Consider the following 22,474-nt stretch of genomic DNA (forward strand, 5'->3'; position numbering starts at 1 on the left):
GGAAGTGATGGAACTCGTGTTTACCTTGGACTCGGAAAAGATGGTTACGGAAAAGCTGTAAAACGATTGCTTCGAGATAGCTGCACGGAGTTAGCCAAACGAGAAAAAGATATTTTGAATGAGTTGAATGCAAAGCGTTCAAATTATGTTGTGAATTATTGGTATCTTGAAGAAGAACCAGGCACAGATTATTTGTATTTGATATTAGATTTGTGTGAAGAATCGTTAGAGAGTTATGTGAAATCTTCTACTTTGCAAGATCTTCAAAAGCACTTCCTAAATTCTTATTCAGATTTTAAAAGGTTTAGTTGATCTTCACAGTGGTCCGTGTCCTATTCTTCATCGGGATTTAAGACCATCAAACGTTCTTCGAGATGTGGATGGAAATTTTTTAATCGCTGACTTTGGTATAAGTCGAAAATTATTAAATGAAACTTCGACACATCGAAGCATACAAAGAGGAGCTAAAGGTTGGATAGCTCCAGAGTCATATGACGCATCAGATGATACAATTAATAAAGTTCGTTACAAAAAAGAGTCTGACATTATGGTAAGTTCATGAAGTAGAAATAGAGGTCCAACTACAGGTCAATGTTGTGTTTGCATTTGAATGTTGTATTTGGTAGGGATATCATTATCACTGCCACTGATATCTTTATCACTTTTAAATAAAATTTTTGTTTACCTTAATTGTACAGTCATATAGTGGCGAAATACAAATTGTACTGTATAAAATATAAAAATATGTATATGTATGATAATGAATTGTTGTTATTGCCTTATTGTATGTCTCTCATTTAGATTGCTCTAAAAAATTTGTGGCTACGATTCTTAATTGGAGAACATTCTGATTTTTTTCGAACTGAACTTGTATTTTTTGCAACTAACAAATAAATTAACTCCATTTTTTATTGAAAATAGAATGCCGGAATGGTGGCTTATTATGTTGCAACAAAGGGGAAACATCCTTTTGGAATTGAACGGCATAGACTGGACAACATTTTAAAAGGAAACCCAGTTGGCTTGGACGAAATCAAGGATGCCACGCTCAAAGACCTTTTATCGTGGATGCTACAGCTAAGACCGGAAGACAGACCATTGGCCAACGAAGCGTTAAAACACCCTTATCTACAAACCGATAAGGAGAATTTCGATTTTCTGTGTGATGTTGGGAATGAACCAGAAATAAAGACATCATCTCCACATTCTCTTCCCTCAAATCTTCGTGAGCAGTTGAATCTTTCAATAGATTGGATGGACCGTATCGATCCTGAATTCTTTAATCATTTCAATAAAGTATCCGACTCTACATGGTTAGGTTGCCTAAGATTTTTACGAAACGTTCGCCAGCATTGGCATGATAAACCTCGTCCACAACTGTCATCATGTGTTAAAGATGGAAACTATCAAGAGTATTTTCTTCGACTTTTTAAGGAACTGCCTCTTTTAGTTCACAGAACCATAAGATTGAGTGAATGGAAGACAAGACCTGTTCTAAAGGAACATTTTCCAAGTAAGACACAGAAATGAGTTTTTATTTTCGATGGCCAAGCTATAAATTAGCGGTCTATGACACTATATTTGTTATTTTCACTCTAGTTCTCCTCTTCATTTATTGTACTTAATGCATGTATGTTTTGAATTCTGTATATTGCCGTTGCAAACATTTTTTTAGACAGTGCATATCCTGTAAAACTTGAAGAAGGCAAGGGAAAGAAAAGCGAAGCTGTTATTGATTACCCTGATCTTAACGGTAAATAGCTATGTAACAACAAACTAATGCTGTGTACGTGTCACTTTGTCATAGTTTTGCGCAATACATTGATTAATCTAGAGCGATAATACCATCTTGTTTCACCAGGGGCAGGAAACTCAAGGTTGTTTGATGTAAGAAAAGCTTTTCTTTTGGGCAAAGCATTGCTTGTAAATGTGCTAAATGCACCTATATTAATGAAAAAGATTTTAACAGGAGAAATTGATGAGGCTGACCGGCAAGGTTCAAACTAAGAGCTGCACAATGAACAAAATAGGCAAAAGGATACTCTTGTCGAACCAATGCTTGAACACCATTGATATGGCCAGACATGACAGAAGCACTATCATATGTTTGCAAAACCAATTTTTCTTTTATATTAGAACACTCACCAAGTTTATCTTTGACAACTTGTGATAATGCTGTGGCATTTTTGTTCATACTTACATCCACAAATCCTAATTGCCTCTCAATAATTTCACTTGCTTTGTCAAACCAAGCAATAACACTTAGCTGCTCTTTGGTGGACACATCAGATGCTTCATCAACCTGAATACTCATAAATGTGCAATCATTTATTTCCTTTCTGATTTCATCTTCAATAATTGAATCAAGACAGCTGATAAGATCATTTTGAATTTCTGGGGAGACTCCAGTAAATCTTCTGTCACCAATTATTTGCATTTTTGTCATTTCACAATCATGACAACGAAATCAAATATGCTACAACTTGACAAGTATTTGATGTAGTTCTTGTTCAGAAGACCACAAAACTCTCAAAGGTTCTCACAATTTGTATACAATATTTTTTTTCATTATTCATTTACGAAACGCGAGATGCATGTACAAAAACAAATCCTACAATTGTTGTGAAAAAGGCCATCACATGAAAAAAGGAAAAACTAATGAGAATAAATGAGCTAACATTTCTCTCGTGATCCGTTGAGATAAAATTTGATACATTTTATTTCGTGCAGACTACAAACTTTGATCGAGCAAATCATTAAACGACAGTTACGACGCGCACATCTGCATTCATATGTTTCCAACAAATAGCTCGTTCGTCAATAGTTAAAAAAGGCATCCGTCGTAGAAGCCGACAACTGGCAACCACAGTAGACTCGCTTTTATGAAATTTATGTTTTTAAAGTGATTTTCATCATAAAATTGCTTGCTAAATATGCCAAAAACACATGCTTTTTCCTCACTCTTTCTCAAGGGGGGAAAGAAAAATTGAGCAAAATTCGGAAAAGCAGTCAATTTCGGTAAATCTCAGCGGTAATGGAACAAATCCATTTTTTTGGCGTCAGCCGCTAATTAAAGCCCAGTGAACTCAATATTTAATGTCTAAGAGTTACACGCAGTTATGTACATCAAGATATTTTCCATGATTATTCTAAGAATGCCTCACTCGAGGTGTCTGAGAGTGAGGGATTATTTTCTGCTGCTTTCATCAAGAAATAATCACATAACCTTAAACAATTTTAGTCAACCCAAATATAGAGTAAAATTTTGATAAGTTGTCTTAGTATCAATTATCAATTTTCTCAAATGTGGTAAGAAAAAAGTGCGCACGGGAATTTTCAACTTTTATTTCTCCTAAACAGACTTTTATTTCTCCTAAGACAAAAAGGAAAAACTTTACTTTGGGATGTGCATGAATCAGGAAAAAATTTACTTTTTGCATATTCATCTATGTCATCAGCAAACAACATCATGCATACAATTTTATAAATCGCTCAGCTTTAAAGTGACGCATCAAATTTAATAATGGGTAATTTTTTAAGATTTCGATGGAGCCCCCGCAATTATTGTCATGGGAGGAGTCTATAGCAACCGTATTAAAGAACATATCAGTAATGAATACCTTGAAAAACTGAAAGAATCAGCCAGAGGGATATGCAGTCTTAACGGTAAGTAAGTCGTTTTAAAAATTTTGCCAGAAATTTTATTAACTGCGTTTAACATTATGATTATTTTTATCGCTTCAGAATGGTGGCACTGCTGTTGATGCTGTTGAAAAGGCAGTTAGTATTTTAGAGAGCAGTGACTTATTAATGATAGGTCGTGGATCTCCATTGAACAGTGAAGGAGAAGTTGAATGTGATGCAATGATTATGGATGGACACACTTTAAAAACAGGTTAAAATCCATTTGTGATACTTTAACTTTGAATTTTTTTGATAACAAATAAAACCAGAATGTATTTCCCGCTGCATCTTCATTAGAAATTGGCAAACATGATACATGGTGTTTACATTTTGTACGAAGCAAATCGCATGATGTCACTCGAGAATAAACTTGGTACTCTTAAAATTGTGAGTAATCAGTGTAAAAAGCTTTTTAATTCTTTTCTGTTTACTGTAGGTGCTGTAATTTCTGGTCGAAATTTCAAAAATCCAGTTTGTCTTGCTCGAAAAATAATGGAAAAAACACCACAATGTGCTCTTTATGGTGATAGTGCTCTTTATGGTGATAGTGCTCTTTATGGTGATAGTGCTCTGAGATTTGCTCAGCATCATGGATTGGATTGGTGCGAACCGAATGAATTGTTAAATGGACAGAGATGTCTTCCACATAAATATCACAAGGCTTATGTGAGATATTTTATGGAGGGAGGACTTTTCCTGCTGATGCGCCTGAAATTAGACCTGAAGAAGTTGACACTTGCGATTGTGCATGTGCTGTTGCGATTGATAGAGATGGCAAGTGGCATGTGCAACGTCAACAGGTAATGACTAAATATACAGGTCGTATTTATATAATAAAAAATCATACATGAATTCAGTTCTACATCACCTACATGTCATCATATTCATAATTAATCATTATTTTAGGAGGTATGGCCGGCAAACTTAAAGGTCGTGTTAGTGACACTGCATTAGTTGGTTGTGGTGGATATGCAAATGATAAAAAGCAGCTGCAGCAACTGGTCATGGAGAGAAATTGATAAAATTGAACTTTGCAAGACAAGTTGTATTTGACATGGAAGCAGGAACTGCCCAAGTAATGCAAAATATTCAAATTTTTTTTCATTGTTTCTAACATTTCTATTACAGTGTTCAAAGTCTGGTCAACTGCTGTTGTTTTTTGATATCGTGATAAAACACTGTCCAATAAGAAATTTATAAAATTAAATTTCAACAATACAATTTTAACCTTTTTCCCTTTTTTGTTTTAACTTTTGTTTATTTTTTTCATAAAAGAGAGCTGTACAGAGTGCTGTGAATTTAGTTCAAGAAAGACTTGACGGACGCGCAGGAGGAATTGCCATTGACAGACATGGAAATATTGGAAAGGCATTTAAAAATGACCTCATGCCTTGGGTTAGCATCAAAAATGATGAAATGAAATTGGGGTTGAAAAGGGATGAAGAAGGAAACTATCCTTTTGAATTTATTGTAAACAATGGCGTTGTATAGTGTATGATTTATATATGAAAATGAAAATTTACAAAAAAATTAGGAAAAGAATATTTTATCCTTTAAGTACTGGGATAATTGATACTATTATCTTTAGTTTAATTCAATAAAAAAGAAAATGTATAAAATTGAAGGTATAAATAGCTATGTAAACCATAAAATCGATACCTTTGGTTTTTCTTTCATATTTCGTGAGTAATCATTCTGAGTTTCATTCATCACGATGATATCAAACTTACAATGGATGATAAAAGGTTTGAAAATAATAATTAGAACTTTCGCTTAGCAAGACTCGCGTTAAAAAATACCATGAATTAAATTGACAGTTTTTATTCAACGTAATACCTTAATTTTGAAAGTCATTCATACCTTTGATCCATAATGTTGAAGTTTGATATTTTGACCATTTTTTGACAAACTCTAAAAATTATTACATTAGATGTAAACGATAAATTTACCTGCAAATTAATGCGACAACAAATTACCTGTACAAAGACCTTTTTCTCATTTATTGTTGCTTCTACAAGATTTGATGCAAGGTTAGACGAGGAATGGAATTTCACAAAAGTTCCGTCGATATTCATCTGACATTTAAAGAACAAAAACATACATAAGACTAAAAATTTTCTTAAGACTAGAAGTGCACAAATAAGAAATTCATTCGTGACATAAATCATAAAATGCACCTTGGAAGAAAACGTACCAGATAACTATCGACATTTCGATCAACGTTCACTTTGTATTTCTCATCATTTACCAGCACAAAAAGCGTCCACCTGCTTTTGTCCTGATAAATGGAAAGTTGTAGGATATGGCAAAATGGTCGAAAATAAACTTTTGAAACATAAAATACACGATAAAACATGAAAGTTGGTTTAAATTATTTTTAGAATTTTATGTTGTTCTTCATATAAACTATAATGGATACCTTGTATGATTCAAAAAGTGTTTCTGTCTATTTTCACGAAGTATGAACAAATAACAAGCTGTGGCTGTCAATTCGTTCACTTCCTCTCTGTTCAGCTGTTTTCCTGAAAAAAGTAAAACATACCTTTTTTTTATGGCTAACGTATTGTTCACTGTGAGCTCAATATTTAAATAACTGGAATGATAACTGAAGCCAAAAATTGAAGCCTAAAAAATATTTGTCTTCATCATTCGTCATCACTCGTGTTTCTCGTGTGTTTATAAACAATTTGTATTTTTTCGGATCCTAGATCTTAAGTTTGACCTCAGGTGATTTCATTTTACTAGTCATTTTTATCTTCACGAAGAAAATCTTTTGAATTATATTTATTTCAATTCTACATCATCCTCAGTGCAAAAGTATTATTACGTTGATCTGCTCTTAAGCTGCGGTTTTTCTTTAAAACATATCAAAGTCTTTAAGGATATTCAATTATTGATATCGAGATGAAAACCATTTAGTATTTTAAGCACTATCAAATTGACGAAAATAACAATCGCTCTGTAAAAAGTAAAAATGCGAGTTATAGACACAATATTTTTTATAAAACTGGATATTCAAGTTTCTTTTTTCTTCGAAAAAACAGATCTTTAAATCCGCTGAAATGACAAAAAAAGGCAAACACTGTCTGACACCGTTTGAAAATTTACATTCCAATGTAAGAAAAATTTTTGCTTGAATATTTTTTTGTCATATTTTCTTATTGTATTGTCTTTTTAGCATACAGTGTAATTTTCAGTTGGCTTTTCCTCGTTACAAGTTTTAAGTTACAGCGAACTCACTGTAGTAAAGTTTCAGCTGAAAAAAAACCTTTTGCGAAGAGTTGGCCTCGTAGGCCTGAAAAAAAGAGACTTCAACGGTCCATTTTTTCTCAAACTATTTTGTCGAGATACGGGACAGTCTTATGGTGGTTTATCCGGGAGAAGACTACGAACATATTCTATTGCTAGTCTTGTTTTCAACTTGCAATGACTGTTGGGGTTGGTCGTCTAAAGAAAACAAAACAGAAATGTTATTTTGTAGTTAGCAATCGGGTTTGTCGTTTGTTTTTAACTTTTCTTTGTACACTACACTTAAATGTGTAATCAAGCATCTATCATCAATCATCAATAACCAATGATTGATTATCGTTTTCTGAGACAAACCGTGATCGACCTGTCATTCTTAATACTGAAGAGTATCGTAGTGTAAATGAAAATACATGCTCACTTTTTTTATCATATGTTTGTTTGGTCGTACATTGTTTCGTGAATGCTTTAGTTTAACATTAAATGGAAGATCATGTAGACCAGTTTTTGTCACCCATTGTGTTTTTGATGGCTCAGCTATGATCCTCTCTTTTCTCGCGTCAATGCAAAGGTATTTACTGTGTTGCTGGAAAGAAGTAGAAAATTATTCTTTAATATATGTTTTCTTAAAACTCCACGAGAACATAGTCAAATCTATTATATAACATTAGGATAAAGTAAATACTTTACAATGCCAGACTGCGAGTTTCAGTTTGGTGGAAAAGCAACTGATAAAATAAAGTGACATGCACTTTGTTGTTAATGATAAGTTAAAAAAGATTTCATACAGCAATAGAATCAAGTTGTCAGCAATACCTGATAATGAAATGGACTTTACAAATAATGTTTGTATTCATGTTCATTTCATACTTTGATACTTCCATAATCATTTGTTACAATAAGTTGGTATAAAAATGAATGCATCAAAAATTCTTTATTTTTTACGGAAATTCACTCTCTATTTTTCTTTCCTTTTCATAAACACAAACATGCTAGTAATAAAATAACACAGAGGTTTTTAGTTTCGTTGGTCAACTAAGTTGATATTTTGGTTTCCAGAGAAACGAAAGACCTTCTCGATCCGTTCGTAGCGAGGAGAATGAGACTTATTTATTAAACTCAGGATTTGAACAAAGTTATTTTCCAGAATGCAGTCTATATTTAAGGTTTTAGAATTTTGTAGAGTCCGGAGACTCTGTAGCATATTCATAAAAAACTGAAAGAAGTCACGGTCCATTCCTATCTCGAAATACGTTTTTCTAAACAAAATTAAAATCGACTTAAACAGAGCATCTCTCCTTGTACCTAGTGCATGGTATTTTATAACTGTTTGGGACTCCTACAATTTATTGACCTGTTATCAATTAGGATCATGGGATTGAGACGAAAATCTTCACGACCATAATTAAAGATAAGTTAGGTAAGCCAGCTGGTAAAGGCCGTTGAGTCTTCAGTGGTCTGGGGACAAGTAAGATGATTACATGAATCTTAATTTTTTTTAAAAGGAAACATCGCTTTTAAATGTTGGTTAAATGTTAGCAATAATATAAATAAATATTTACGAAATGAACTTACATGAAAATAGTTTTATAACCATTAAGCTAGTTAAGTAAAGGAGAAATACATTTTTATAGGTTTTATTATCTGTGGATTTTACAATGATTCACAGTTTGTTTATCATCAACCATTCAGGGTGAGTCGGTAGTGACAGTATGTATTGGTTTTATATTTGTTTGCTTTCAAAGCTCTTCTCTTGGTTTTGTACGTATAATATAAATAAAATTAATAAATATTTACGAAATGAACTCACATGAAATTAGTATTGTAATCATCAAAGTTAGTTAAGTAAACGAGAAATATATTATTATGGGTTTAGTATATGTAGATATCACAATGATTTACAGTTTGTTTATCATCAACGCTTCAATGTGAGTAGATATGAGATATATGATGGATATATATGGGTTAATGTTTTTTATAAATCAAATTTCCTCTCTAGGCCCTTGTTGGTTTGTTAGTTTACACCGATCATTTATGCAGTTTAGGAACTTGTGTTTGATTGCTGTGGATGGCAGACGTTTGTGGCTGTTCAAAAGACATCAGGCCATGGAAAAATAATAAGTTTTATTATTGACTGAAGAAAGTAACTGGGGACAAGTAAGATGAATGTTTTGAATTTTTTTAAATGGAAACATCTTTATTAAGTGTTAGCAAAAATATAAATATTTACAAAATGAACTTAAATGAAAATAGTTTTATGCAGGTATTGGTTAATGGTTATAGATAAAATTTCCCCTTCAGGCTCTTTTATTGGTTTTGTGCATATTAGCTTGTAATTATTCAAGTATGTAATTTATAATTAAATTTGAATGAGATATAGTGAGATAAGTTGCAGTAAAATATTAAATGAAAGCTTGAACAAGGGCTACAAAGTGAAGGCTTATTTTTATTTGTGGTATCACCTGACATGACTAATGCAATTATACTAAAATAAAATGAAAAATGCCATGGCATTAAATAGTCCAGTAAATGAATGTCCGAGGTTAGACAAAAATGATGTCATGGGTAATTGTGGGATATATTTCTGGAAAAACATCGGAGAAGTGTTTTAGGATTTGTTTGTGATTATTTCTTCGAAGCTCAAGGAAAAGTGAATGAATTTATGTGTAAATTGTTGGTGATTGATATGAAGGTATCAAGCACTGGTGATATGTTGAAAATGAAGACTTATTTAGTTGAGAAATTTTAATCATTTATTATGTGCTATTCTTTTGTTTACCAGTAATTATATCAAACTTTATTAAATCAAGTATTTGCTTATTTAATTTCAGGCCTTTTCTCCTGAAGACATTCCTCTGTTGTGAAAAAATACTTTGGAAAAATTTGCACCCTTGCTGGCCAAAATCGGCCAAAGATCATATTTTCACGTAAAGGTGCATCTGAGTTTTGTATTATTGAAAAGAGAATTCCTTACATAAGTTCACCTAAAGCTATTTCTTACTAATAGTTTTCATTAACACATTATTTTGTTATTCAATCAAAAAACACCTCTACTATCTGCAAATGGGCTCCGAAAAGTATATAATTGTTGGATTCCGTTATTATTATGCTAAATTCATGCGTATTTTTCATAATTTGGACACAGTCACTGAATGAAAATGTATCTGCAATGAGTATTTTTAATGTTTGTTTACAATTACTCATTACTGTCTATCTAGTTTGCACTAATATTGAGCTGTACAATTTTCTGGGAGAGGTCTCACTGGTCTGTTTGCAACATTGAAGGTGAGTTATTTTACTTGTCCGAGAAATTAGGCTATGCAAAACAAGAGAGTGGCAGACATCATGTCTGTGATGACACACTATGCACTGCCTTTTTATCATATTTCTTATTTACAAAAAGTTTAAAGCTTTTTTCAATCCCCCACAAATAATAACAATTTTGTTGTTAGTATCAGGAGTTCAAAGTATCATGATAAAACAAGTTGTGAATCAATGAATTCAATGTTTCAAAATAGTAATATTGTTTAAACAGAATTTAAATACCAGGTCTTGAAGCATAGATAAATGGGATCAAACATAACTCATATTTCATCGCAATTGCTGGATGGTCTCATAACAATTGTGAACTGTTAAATTTATGCACACTAGAAAATTCTTATCCTGTGTTAAAGTGACTGCAACTCCACTTGTTTCAATCTTTTTGCGTCTCCTGTTTTACAGGCTTCCCACGTGTACGCATGCGTACCTATTTTTGTTAATGCATTTTGTCAAATTCACAGAATGTCCGAAGTTTTTTCATGAGCAGTTGCAAGGTCAACAAAATGGTGACAGAAACGATAAAGTAAGGATTTTTTCTTGCTGCCCAAGCCATCATCCAGTATGATATAAAGAAGATTCCAGTTGAATAATTTAAGAAACAGTCCATTCATAAACAATTTGTGTTTTGCTATAGGTAGATTTACGCAAGATTTATTGAAATTAATGTTTATTTGTAATAACTGTTTATTTGTAGACGATACTTTTTTCAAACACATTTCAACTTTACGATTGTGAGCATACTGAAATGCAGTCATTTACAAAATCTACTTTGAGAAATCTCCATAAAGCATGTTTTTCCACTATGATCTTTTGAATTTGAAATGTTACATTGTAAAAGAAATATTTATTTCTCTCAAGGTCACGAGCTGTAGAAGAAGGCATTCGTGCTGTCAGACGGAAGCAAAAACAGTGAAGAAGTGGAGGTTGTTGAAACTTTTAAAGGTGAGAGGATTTTTACAAACATAGTTGTGACATGTTTTTTACTGGATAAAAACTACACGTTGCTATTCTAGATTGCATTTGTGAATTCTTTCAATACCCTAATAACCATTTTAAGAACATTTCACGCGTCAGGCGTTTGATTCAATCGCCAATAGTTTGTATTGGGTTTTTCTATAAGATAGAAAGTTAGTCTCTTGGCGATTAAATCGAACTTCCAATGCCTGAATGAAAAGTTCTTAACATTTTGTTATTACCTTTATACAAAACAAAGGACTTCAAAAATTCAATTTAGTTTTTTTGAGCGTAACAGTCTTTAATTCCATGTACAAATCCCCAATTTCTGTTTTTAACACATATCTTTCAGTTTCATATTAGTTACAGTTAACAAAAAATAATTTTGAACATTTACCAGGAAAAATTCGATTAGAATGATAATTTATATTTGTAATAGATAATAATGATCATAATAATAAACAATTAACAGATTATTTATTAATTAGTAAACTTGTAAAACAGCCCATAGTATATTGAAATAAACCTTGCCAACACAATTAGAATGATAATAGGAAAATAAAAATAGACAAATTCTCGGTATCGCTAGTATGGAATGAACAAAGATCTTTTTCTTGTTATTTTAAATAGTTGCATCTTAAATAGTTATGCAATGAAGTGTGTCATTGACACGCGTAATATCATTTACCATTTGAACATTTACCAGGAAGAATTCGATTAGAATGATAATATGAAAATAAAAATAGACAAATTCTCGGTATCGCTAGTATCGAATGAACAAAGATCTTTTTCTTGTTATTTTAAATAGTTGCATCTTAAATAGTTATGCAATGAAGTGTGTCATTGACACGCGTAATATCATTTACCATTTGAACATTTACCAGGAAGAATTTGATTAGAATGATAATAGGAAAATAAAAATAGACAAATTCTCGGTATCGCTAGTATCGAATGAACAAAGATCTTTTTCTTGTTATTTTAAATAGTTGCATCTTAAATAGTTATGCAATCAAGTGTGTCATTGACACGCGCAATATCACATTTTTCAATGAATTCTTGCATTTTACATGAACGGACTATTCTAAATTCTAATACTGTATATCTTACATGCCAATATCCTTAAGGTTTGTTTCTTCTCATTAGGTGTTGCATGGTAGCGCCTTGTTTGATTCGGTTGTCCAAATTTAGAATCTCCTGTGTTTTTTTTTAAATCTAGTCGACTGCAATCAATTGTTAATCACAAACATTAAACAGTTATACTATAAAACGTTCCGTTTGCTGTGATTACAATAAGCGGATTGTGTTTTGATTTATGCATTTAGATTTCTTGGTAGAGATTTGTACGGAGTAACTTCCAATTTCGTTCACATTGACAAATAGCCCATTGCCTCACTGAGTTTAAAGGTGTCCCTGATTGTGATAGCTTCATCATAATTGGTGAAAGTAAACCATTGAACTTAATTTTTTTTAAATCAAGCGTATAAAGATGAAACTTGACAATAGTAGTCTTTTCTATACCTTGTTATAGCTACGTTGTTGCTGTGACAAATTTTTTGTGATTTTGTTGTTTTGTTGGGTAATCATAATTTTTAGAATCTCTGAATAATAAGCTTTCCCCTAAGATGTAGTTACTTTGCTACATCTTTGGGACGGGGCGGGTGGCTGAATGGTTAATTGCGTGAGCTGTAAGCCAGACGGCGCGGGCTCAATCCCGGCTCGTGGCACATCTGGCAATGTGTCTGTAAGCCTAGCCCGGGTTGACCAAAGCCATTGAAATTGGTAGAGGAAACTATGTCCTCGGATGGACTGTATCTGCATCTGCAATGTTGCAGCCTTGTCACACTGTGTGTCACGCTGATATCAGCGTTGTAGTTGCGTGAAAGGTACGAGTGATTGTAGTCTGGTCAGCTGCCTTCACTATAATTTAAGTAACCAGGATGTTCCACTTTGTGGAACCCTCATACGTCGAAATCGACGGAGTCCAGTCCATTATTGTGATAAATATTTTTGTTTCGACAATAATTTGTAAAAAAAAACACCCTTATTTGGCGTGCATCAAATGATTATCGTAGATTTTTGACGATTAACTTCATACAGTTGGATGTTTTAAAACATTGATACAAGTAACGTTTAACAAGGATGAGTACGATTTCTGAAAATTTCTTCCTGCTTATGTTTCATTTTTATAAATTTTCATCTATGTTAAGGCTAATAATCACGGAAAGTTGCTTTGTTGACGTACGGCGTTGAAGTTTATGATGTTATATGTAATTTAAACGCCTTAATGATTGAATATTAAAACTGTGCAAGAATTCTATTTTAATCTTTTCATTTCAACGAGTGAGAAAGACGAAGATTTGATAAATATGTACTTATGATTGCAGAATTTCCTAAGTTCGATGTATTTACCTTGGATAATACAGAATTTATAGAGTTGCCTTCAACGAATGAAAAGTTACTTCATGGATGACGGTAAGTTATATACAATCAAATTTATGCGAGACCCACGTAAATTGTGTGTAAGCTATACATGCAAATATATGGATATATTTACCAACATTTTATCGTAGAACATACATACACTTTATTGATCTTTTTATCTCGATAATTGTCGTCTAGAGATTTTATGTCTTTATGCACCAACTATAGATATATCTTTAAGGTTTTTTCTGAGTCGAATTTTATTGACTAAAATACTGTCACACGTTTGGTGACTTTTCAATTGACAGAACGTTACGAATCTAAAGGTGAAAGAACGGAATATTACCCCGACTATGAAAGTAAGTTATACTATCAAATTTATGTATAAGGCACTTATAAATTGTATCTTTCATACGTAGTGATATACTTTCTAACATTCAACATATACTCCTTGATTATGCTTTTCCTTGTTATCTCGTCATCTCAGGATATTTTACGTCTCCTTGCGCCCAATATTTTTAAGCATTTTCGATTCAAAATCCCTTCATGAGATTGTTTGTTAAGATAATAATAATATCCATAATAACTATAAAAATAGCTTAAGAAGCATTTGTGCAATCTGAACGATTTTCCAAAGCTATAATTCACAAAGTTTAGGTGTTGAACAACACAAAATAAGTCAGTTTTAAGTTAATGTCGTCACCAAAAAAGAGCTTTTGACAATTCAGATGAACCTTCGGCATACAAGTTTCAGGCACCGCGGAGGATCGATAATTGGGGTCATATTCATATATTCATGTTATAATCCTTAGAAAACAATGGATTTCAAAAGATTTTAAGCCTGCATATATGAATATATGAATATTAGCCCCCCCCCCTCCAATTATCGATCCTCCGCGATGCCTGTTTATTATATGTTCCTTGTCATTTTGAGTAAAAACGCGACAAAGTGTTGGATGTGAATAGATCAAAATATTGTATCCTTCTGATTACAAATTGTATTACAATGCGAAATAATATTGGTCAATTTTGGTTAATATCAACAGAAATAGATCCGTCCGCCATTTTTTCTGATCCGTTCCGCCGTTCAGTGGTTTTATTTGTTTGAATTTTGTTTCCTGAAATAAATTTAGAGGAGTTTGTAAAGATGCGTTCTGGCGGCCCCCATATGCCTTCTGGTAGTGGTGTCTCCCCTTAAATCATTCGTGGGGTATTTCCCCCTGGCTGTACCCCAGCCACAACGCCAATGGTTCGGTGTTTCATAGATATACATAGGATTGATACATAGGCGTAGGAACAGATTTGAGTTTGGGGGTGGGGTTAACGTCGACTAGTTTAGTAAATACTCCACCCTTATATTTTGAAGCTTTAGGGAGTCTAGTACAAACATTGAAAATGGAGAAAGTCATGAAACCTTTATATTTTAGTTGTACTTCATTACAATACACAAAGTGCAAGTATTGTTCAAAAATCAATACATTGCACAAGACGAGCCTAAACGATTGGTCGTACTATTTGCAAGCTACGAATTCTAGTTCAATGTCAGACTAAGATGTTTTCACTCTCTGAAGAGTTAAAAATGGACCTTTGTTGTATGCATTAAATGGGTACAAAGAAGTTTATGAGCTTTACTACACATACAAGGACGTACGTTCTCATAATGTCGCTTATCGTGCTAATTCAAGTGATATCCATAATTCGCATTTGATCTTAGCATAAATTTTGCTCGTTTGCGGTCTTTACGAAATCTGACAGTATTGATATTCTTATCCTTCTTAAGTCAATTTCTACTTCGTTCTTGAACTTTCTGTAGTCTGTGTGATGGGTACATAACATAAAACCCCTATATGCACCTATCACAAGTTCAATATTTGCCTATGATCAAACTTTATTTGTCAAACCTGAGCTCCAGTTTATATCAAATACTGCTATCCGCGTGCAACACTGCATACTTTTTTAAAAAAGGCATTGATCTCTGCAGTTCTGACAGTAAAACCTAGTCTCGCTCAAAGATTTCATGTTAGATTAAAGTGAGCCACTTCAGCCATTAGTCAACCTAAAGGACAAGATTGAGCTACACAATATACCAATACAGCCTTCGTCTCTTCTCTTTGAATTGTCTCAAGTAACTGCATTCAGATGTCGAGTTATATAGGTATTTGCTGCCCCATCATGTGCTTGTTTATGACTGTTCAAATCAGGGGAAGGTTACCGCGAATAAGGATGTACACAGTATTTTATCAAAAGTTCCCAAAAACGTGTTCATTTTGAAGTATTTTGGCATTGTCTGGTGTATCTATATAAATAATAAAACAGTAAAATTGCCAGAACGGTCATTTTATACACGTTGCGTGCAATACACAACAGAATTTAAACTTCCAACTTTTCGAGTTGAATTAGATTTTTAATTTCTCATTTTCTTTGCGCAAGCGGTTGCAAACTGCTCTCCCGCTTTTAAGATTAATTTTTTGCTTTTAGATAAACCAGGCGATGCGAAAATACTTAGACGTGCCACATTTTGAGAAATTTTGATATAAAGATAATGTTCTTGTCATTTAAAAATGTTCTAATTTTTTTTGTACACCTTGTGAATTGTTGATATCTTACAGTTAATGGTTGTCTGCTCTCTAATTAAACATCTTACACATCTATGAGGCGCCAAATGTGCTTTTATTATTTAAGTACATTATCGCATTATTTATCATGATTTATTTAATTATATATGATAATTGCATTAGTGGTTTAGTAGTTTGCTCATTTCAAATAACTATTTTTGAATCCTGAATCCTTGCGTGATGGTCGTTACAAGAAAGAGTCTGATATAATGGTAGATATGTTCGTTAAAAAATACATAGCTATTGTTCAATTCTGCAAATAACGAATAAACTCAATTTTTTAGCATTTCAGTATCTACAGTTGATGTTGTGACTATTAATGGGGTTTTTTATTAATATTAGAGTGCAGGAATGGTGGCTTATTATGTTGCAACAAAAGTGGAACATGCTTTTGGAACTAAAGAGAGTATATTAAAAAACTTGTTAAATGGAAACCCTGTTGGCTTGAAGAAAATCGATGATGTTCAACTTAAAGATCTTCTCTCATGGATGCTACAGCATAAGCCTGAACTCAGGCCATCAGCCAACGAGGCGTTAAAACATCCTTATTTACAATCCAATGAGGAAAGTTTTGACATGCTGTGTGATGTTGGGAACCAACCGGAGATAAAGCAACCACAATATCAAAATTCAGATGTTCGTGAGCAGTTGACTTATCGCACAACATGGATGAAACGTATCGATGACGAAGTTTTGAAAGATTTAAAAACATTTTAAGTAAAAAACAAAGAAAGAACTGTAACATACCAGTCTTCGTGGGCAAGTTGTTTGAGATTCATACCTAACGTTGATCATCACTGGCATGATAAACCTCGTCCACGTCTATCGCCATTTATCAAGGAAGGCAACGATAAAGATTATTTCATTCAACGTTTTCCCGACTTCTTTTTATAGTGCACAAAATTATTAGAACGACTAACTGGAAAGCAAGACCTAAAACATTTTATCTGTAAGCTATTCAAATAATACCCCATTTTTACGACTTAGACATGTTAGAGTTCCATGCATACTAACATACTTCTCTGTCACATTGAACTTTTATTTCTACTCTTTAAGATGTATGTTTTAAGCATTGTGTAAATGTTTCCAACCTTCTCAACGTTAAGTAAAATTAAGTTCTATATTTTCCCGTTGCAAACGTTTTTAGAAAACATAAATCCTGTGAAAATTGAAGTAAGTCAATGGAAAGAAAAGTGAAGATATTATTGACAACCGTAATCTTGATGGAAAATGAAGTATAACAAACTCTTAACTAATCATGTGCCACTTTCTAATTGTTAATTTGAGCAACGACCAAGAAATTGGTTCATAAAGTCATATCAAGGATTACTTGCATGTATAGTCACTGAAGAATGGATTATTAATAAACTTAAATTCGATCATATATGTATGTAAAGGTCTTAATTGATGTAGGGCGTGAATGCATGAAAAGTAATTACGGAAATGTGTGTATTAATTATAGTCGTAGAGCATCTTGCAAATAGATATAATGTTTGTTTTATACTTCGTCATAAAAGTTGAATATGTTAAGAACATGTACATCTTTCTATTTCAAGCTGGAGAAAAGTATTAAAGCGAATCGTATAGGGTAACCGTAAGTATGTTTACAAAAGTTAAGGCGTTTTAAAGAAAATTCTTATGCTCCACTGTTATTTGGTTATCACAACATGACCGTACACTAAACATGCTTCCTCTGGGTCTTCTGATGTCTTTCACGTATATTAAGGATATATTTCTGGAAAAAGATTGGAGAAGTGTTTTAGGTCGCTCGGTTTGTGATTATTTCTTTGAAGCTCAAGGAAAGGTGAATGAGTTTATGTGTAAATTGTTGGTGATTGACAATTGTTTGTTGGTGCTTGTTTGGTTGAGAAGTTTAAAGTTACTCTAATGAACAGTTGCTATTATAGATTCGTCTCACAAAAGTGCATCTACGCAGATCAATTCAACTATCGTCGTTGATTTTAAGGTCACGAAGACATTCCTCTAGTAATTTCAACAGGATTTGGTAATCTGTCATGATCTCTGATTTTGATTGCAAGAATACAGCATATATTGCAAGGAAATGTTATCATTCAAAGTTTCCAGAAACTGTTTTATTTCCTTTGATTTAACTTAATTTTGTATTCATGCAGGCTTTATGAATGTCATCTCAAAATCTTCGTCTTACTTAAAATGCTGTTACATGTTACATTTTTCATGTTGCATGAGGCATTGTATCATATCTACAGTGAACATTACAAGAAATGTATATTTGTTCTAGATTTGACAACGATTCTATTGATTATTTCCAAAATTGCTTGTAACTTGCGACTTGTATCGTGAGCGTTTTGATTTGGAGACTTTCTATATGTAATCTCCCCATTGGATCTATCTTTTCTCACTGCCTCGTTCTTTGATTTCTGCCTGTCTCGACACTACTCGACCTAAACCATCATAAACAAAATTAAATTCATAGCCGCGTAAAATACCTTTTTGTAACAGCTGTTTTAATAATGGTTTTTCAAAACAGGAAGCGTCACAAATAGCACCTGCTATGACAGCGCCTTTTTGTTAAAATGCTGCACTTTTCTCTCCACAGGATCTTAGTTCTTATGTGACGACTGATTCCTTATTTATCTGCTAAAGACTGCTTCTCACAGAGATAGACGTCTTCAGATACTGTTTTCATAAGTTGTTGAAACATGTCTAAAATTTGATCAAATTGTTTTTGAAACGACGCATCGATTTTTAAGACTGACATAAAGAGAGAAAACTGCGTGTCAGTTTTCAATTTAAATACTAATGATTGAAATTTCTAAATAAACATGGCAATTTGTTAAACGTTTCTATTTCAGGGAATTTCATTGGTAGACGACGGTCGTCGTGGATTTACCTGCAAACGTTTGTTCATAATTCCTGACACTCGCTCATTTACATCATTTGGAAGGAAGACGTTTTACAACGAAGACAAATTTAAAATATAAGTTTTATCAATAACTATCGACTTAAGAAGAATTATAGGATATACAAAATACTCTAGTTTAACTTTAGAGACATGGGAAAAATATGAAATGCTCATGGTTTAGAATAAGTCTTTCTTATTTCCTCCGCCAAGTGTTTATTCGTTTTTTAATTTGATATGACAAAACAGACGATACATGAACAATTTTATTCATATGGCTTTGAATTGGTCATTGGAAATGTATTGCATTCCCATAATTTTCTTAAGACGAACATCGTCCATCAAAAAGGGCATTTTCACGACTTTAAACCGCCATAAAAATGGAATAATTTGATCAAATCAAAAACGATTTTACTGATACTCTAGAAATCGCACTTAAATTTTATATCGCCAATCAAATATAGAACTCAATGTATATGGCCCGTAGATGTAAAATTTGTTTATGTAGCACATAAAAATCTTAAAATCACATGTAAGCAGTGTCAAACATGAATAACCAGGCGTTGTGTATAGTATGATGTCGTTTTATATACAAACACGAAAAACACAATTATTTCTTAATTGATATAAATTATTTGAAAGAATCCAAACAATTCATTTTATATAAAGCTCTAAATCTACATGAGTGGTGTCTCAAACATGATGAGTATTGTATAGGGCCATTTGTGCTAAAGACGAGAGGCATAAATAACCAATTCAAGAAAACTACATGAGTGGTGTCTCAAACATGATGAGTATTGTATAGGGCCATTTGTGCTAAAGACAAGAGGCATAAATAACCAATTCAAGAAAACTACATGTGTGGTGTCTCAAACATGATGAGTATTGTATAGGACCATTTGTGCTAAAGACGAGAGACATAAATAACCAATTAAAGAAAACTTCATGTGTAGTGTCTCAAACATGATGAGTATTGTATAGGACCATTTGTGCTAAAGACGAGAGGCATAAATAACCAATTAAAGAAAACTACATGTGTGGTGTCTCAAACATGATGAGTATTGTATAGGGCCATTTGTGCTAAAGATGAGAGGCATAAATAACCAATTCAAGAAAACTACATGAGTGGTGTCTCAAACATGATGAGTATTGTATAGGACCATTTGTGCTAAAGACGAGAGGCATAAATAACCAATTAAAGAAAACTACATGTGGTGTCTCAAACATGATGAGTATTGTATAGGACCATTTGTGCTAAAGACGAGAGACATAAATAACCAATTAAAGAAAACTTCATGTGTAGTGTCTCAAACATGATGAGTATTGTATAGGACCATTTGTGCTAAAGACGAGAGGCATAAATAACCAATTAAAGAAAACTACATGTGTGGTGTCTCAAACATGATGAGTATATAGGGCCATTTGTGCTAAAGACGAGAGGCATAAATAACCAATTAAAGAAAACTTCATGTGTAGTGTCTCAAACATGATGAGTATTGTATAGGGCCATTTGTGCTAAAGACGAGAGACATAAATAACCAATTAAAGAAAACTTCATGTGTAGTGTCTCAAACATGATGAGTATTGTATAGGGGCATTTGTGCTAAAGACGAGCGTTTTTAGAAAACATAAATCCTGTGAAAATTGAAGGAAGCCAATGGAAAGAAAAGTGAAGATATTATTGACAACCGTAATCTAGATGGAAAATGAAGTATAACAAACTCTTAACTAATCATGTGCCACTTTCAAATTGTTAATTTGAGCAACGACCAAGAAATTGATTCATAAAGTCATGTCAAGGATTACTTGCATGTATAGTCACTGAAGTATGGATTATTTATAGACTTAAATTTGATCATATATGTATGTAAAGGTCTTAATTAATGTAGGGCGTGAATGCATGAAAAGCAACTAGCGAAATGTGTGTATCAGTTATAGTCGTAGAGCATCTTGCAAATCATGTCATACATTTCGTCATAAAAGTTGAATATGTTAAGAACATGTACATCTTTTCTATTTCAAGCTGGAAATCATTATTAAAGCGAGTCTTATAGGGTAGCCGTAAGTATGTTTACAAAAGTAAGGCGTTTTAAAGAAAATTCCTATGCTCCACAGTTATTTGGTTATCACAACAATACCGTACACTAAACAAGGTTACTCTGTGTTATCTGATGTCTTCCAAGTATATTTAGGGATACCTTTTTGGAAAAAGATTGGAGAAGTGTTTTAGGTCGCTCTGCTTGTGATTATTTCTTTGTAGCTCAAAGAAAGGTGAATGAGTTCATGTGTAAATTGTTGGTGATTGACAATTGTTTATTGGTGCTTGTTTGGTTGAGAAGTTTAAAGTTACTCTAATGAACAGTTGCTGTTATAGATTCGTCTCACCAAAGTGCATCTACGCTGATCAAATCAACTATCGTCGTTCATTTTAAGGTCACGAAGACATTCCTCCGGTAATTTCAACCGGATTTGGTTATCTGTCATGATCTCTGATTTTGATTGCAAGAATACAGCATATATTGCAAGGAAATGTTATCAATCAATGTTTCCAGAAACTGTGTTATTTCCTTTGAATAAACTTAACTTTGTATTCAAGCAGGCTTTATAAATGTCATCTCCAAATCTTCGTCTTACTTAAAATGCTGTTACATGTTACATTTTTCATGTTGCATGAGGCATTGTATCATATCTACAGTGAACATTACAAGAAATGTACATTCGTTCTAGATTGACAACGATACCAGTGATTATTTCCAAAATTGCTTAGAACTTGCGACTTGTATCGTGAGCGTTCTGTTTTGGAGACTTTCTATATGTGATCTCTCCAGTGGATCTAGCTTTTCTCATTGCCTCGTTCTTCGATTTCTGCCTGTCTCGACAATACTCGACCTAAACTATCATAAACAAAATTAAGTTCATAGCCACGTTAAATATCTTTTTCTAACAGCTGTTGTAATAATGGTTTTTCAAAACAGGCAGCGTCACAAATAGCACCTGCTATGACAGCGCCTTTTTGTTAAAATGCTGCACTTTTCTCTCCACAGGATCTTAGTTCTTATGTGACGACTGATTCCTTATCTATCTGCTAAAAACTGCTTCTCACAAAAATAGGCGTCTTCAGATACTGTTTTCATAAATTGTTGAAACATGTCTAAAATTTGATCAAGTTGTTTTTGAAACTGTCAGAACTGACGCATCGATTTTTAAGACTGACATAAAGAGAGAAAAGTGCGTGTCAGTTTTCAATTTAAATACTAATGATTGAAATTTCTTAAATAAACATGGCAGTTTATTAAACGTTTCTATTTCAGGGAATTTCATTGGTAGACGACCGTCGTCATGGATTTACTTG

At 33.0% G+C, this 22,474-nt stretch overlaps 2 protein-coding genes and 3 long non-coding RNA genes across 7 annotated transcripts in view; 4 read left to right on the plus strand and 1 right to left on the minus strand.

Moving 5' to 3' along the window:
- Positions 1-22,474, plus strand: part of LOC124437985 — a 92,259-nt gene that overhangs the window by 65,686 nt on the left and 4,099 nt on the right. The window lies entirely within an intron of this gene.
- Positions 4,125-4,718, plus strand: LOC124437986. Its single transcript, XM_046987993.1, has 2 exons — positions 4,125-4,484; positions 4,591-4,718. The coding sequence occupies exons 1-2, from the start codon at positions 4,177-4,179 to the stop codon at positions 4,610-4,612; spliced, it is 330 nt and encodes a 109-aa protein (XP_046843949.1). The 5' UTR covers positions 4,125-4,176; the 3' UTR covers positions 4,613-4,718.
- LOC124438006 lies at positions 5,554-5,952 on the minus strand. Its single transcript, XR_006945945.1, has 3 exons — positions 5,879-5,952; positions 5,661-5,759; positions 5,554-5,595 (listed from the first exon to the last, which is right to left on the minus strand). It is a non-coding gene; the product is annotated as an uncharacterized LOC124438006 (long non-coding RNA).
- Positions 8,448-16,178, plus strand: LOC124437990. Of its 3 annotated transcripts, none has more exons than XR_006945927.1 (11): positions 8,448-8,623; positions 8,971-9,087; positions 9,762-9,863; positions 10,149-10,215; positions 10,713-10,774; positions 11,110-11,193; positions 13,590-13,677; positions 13,935-13,985; positions 14,760-14,836; positions 15,054-15,083; positions 16,105-16,178. It is a non-coding gene; the product is annotated as an uncharacterized LOC124437990 (long non-coding RNA). The 3 variants fall into 3 exon arrangements; XR_006945926.1 differs by lacking the exon at positions 8,448-8,623 and adding an exon at positions 8,816-8,858 and having other exon boundaries at positions 8,930-9,087; positions 16,105-16,177; XR_006945928.1 differs by lacking the exon at positions 8,448-8,623 and adding an exon at positions 8,822-8,858.
- On the plus strand, positions 16,405-17,771 carry LOC124438000. The gene is made up of 3 exons (XR_006945939.1): positions 16,405-16,453; positions 16,584-17,190; positions 17,389-17,771. It is a non-coding gene; the product is annotated as an uncharacterized LOC124438000 (long non-coding RNA).

The sequence above is a fragment of the Xenia sp. Carnegie-2017 genome, unplaced genomic scaffold (assembly GCF_021976095.1).
Source record: "Xenia sp. Carnegie-2017 unplaced genomic scaffold, XeniaSp_v1 HiC_scaffold_19, whole genome shotgun sequence".
Classification (NCBI taxonomy): Eukaryota; Metazoa; Cnidaria; class Anthozoa; order Malacalcyonacea; family Xeniidae; genus Xenia; species Xenia sp. Carnegie-2017.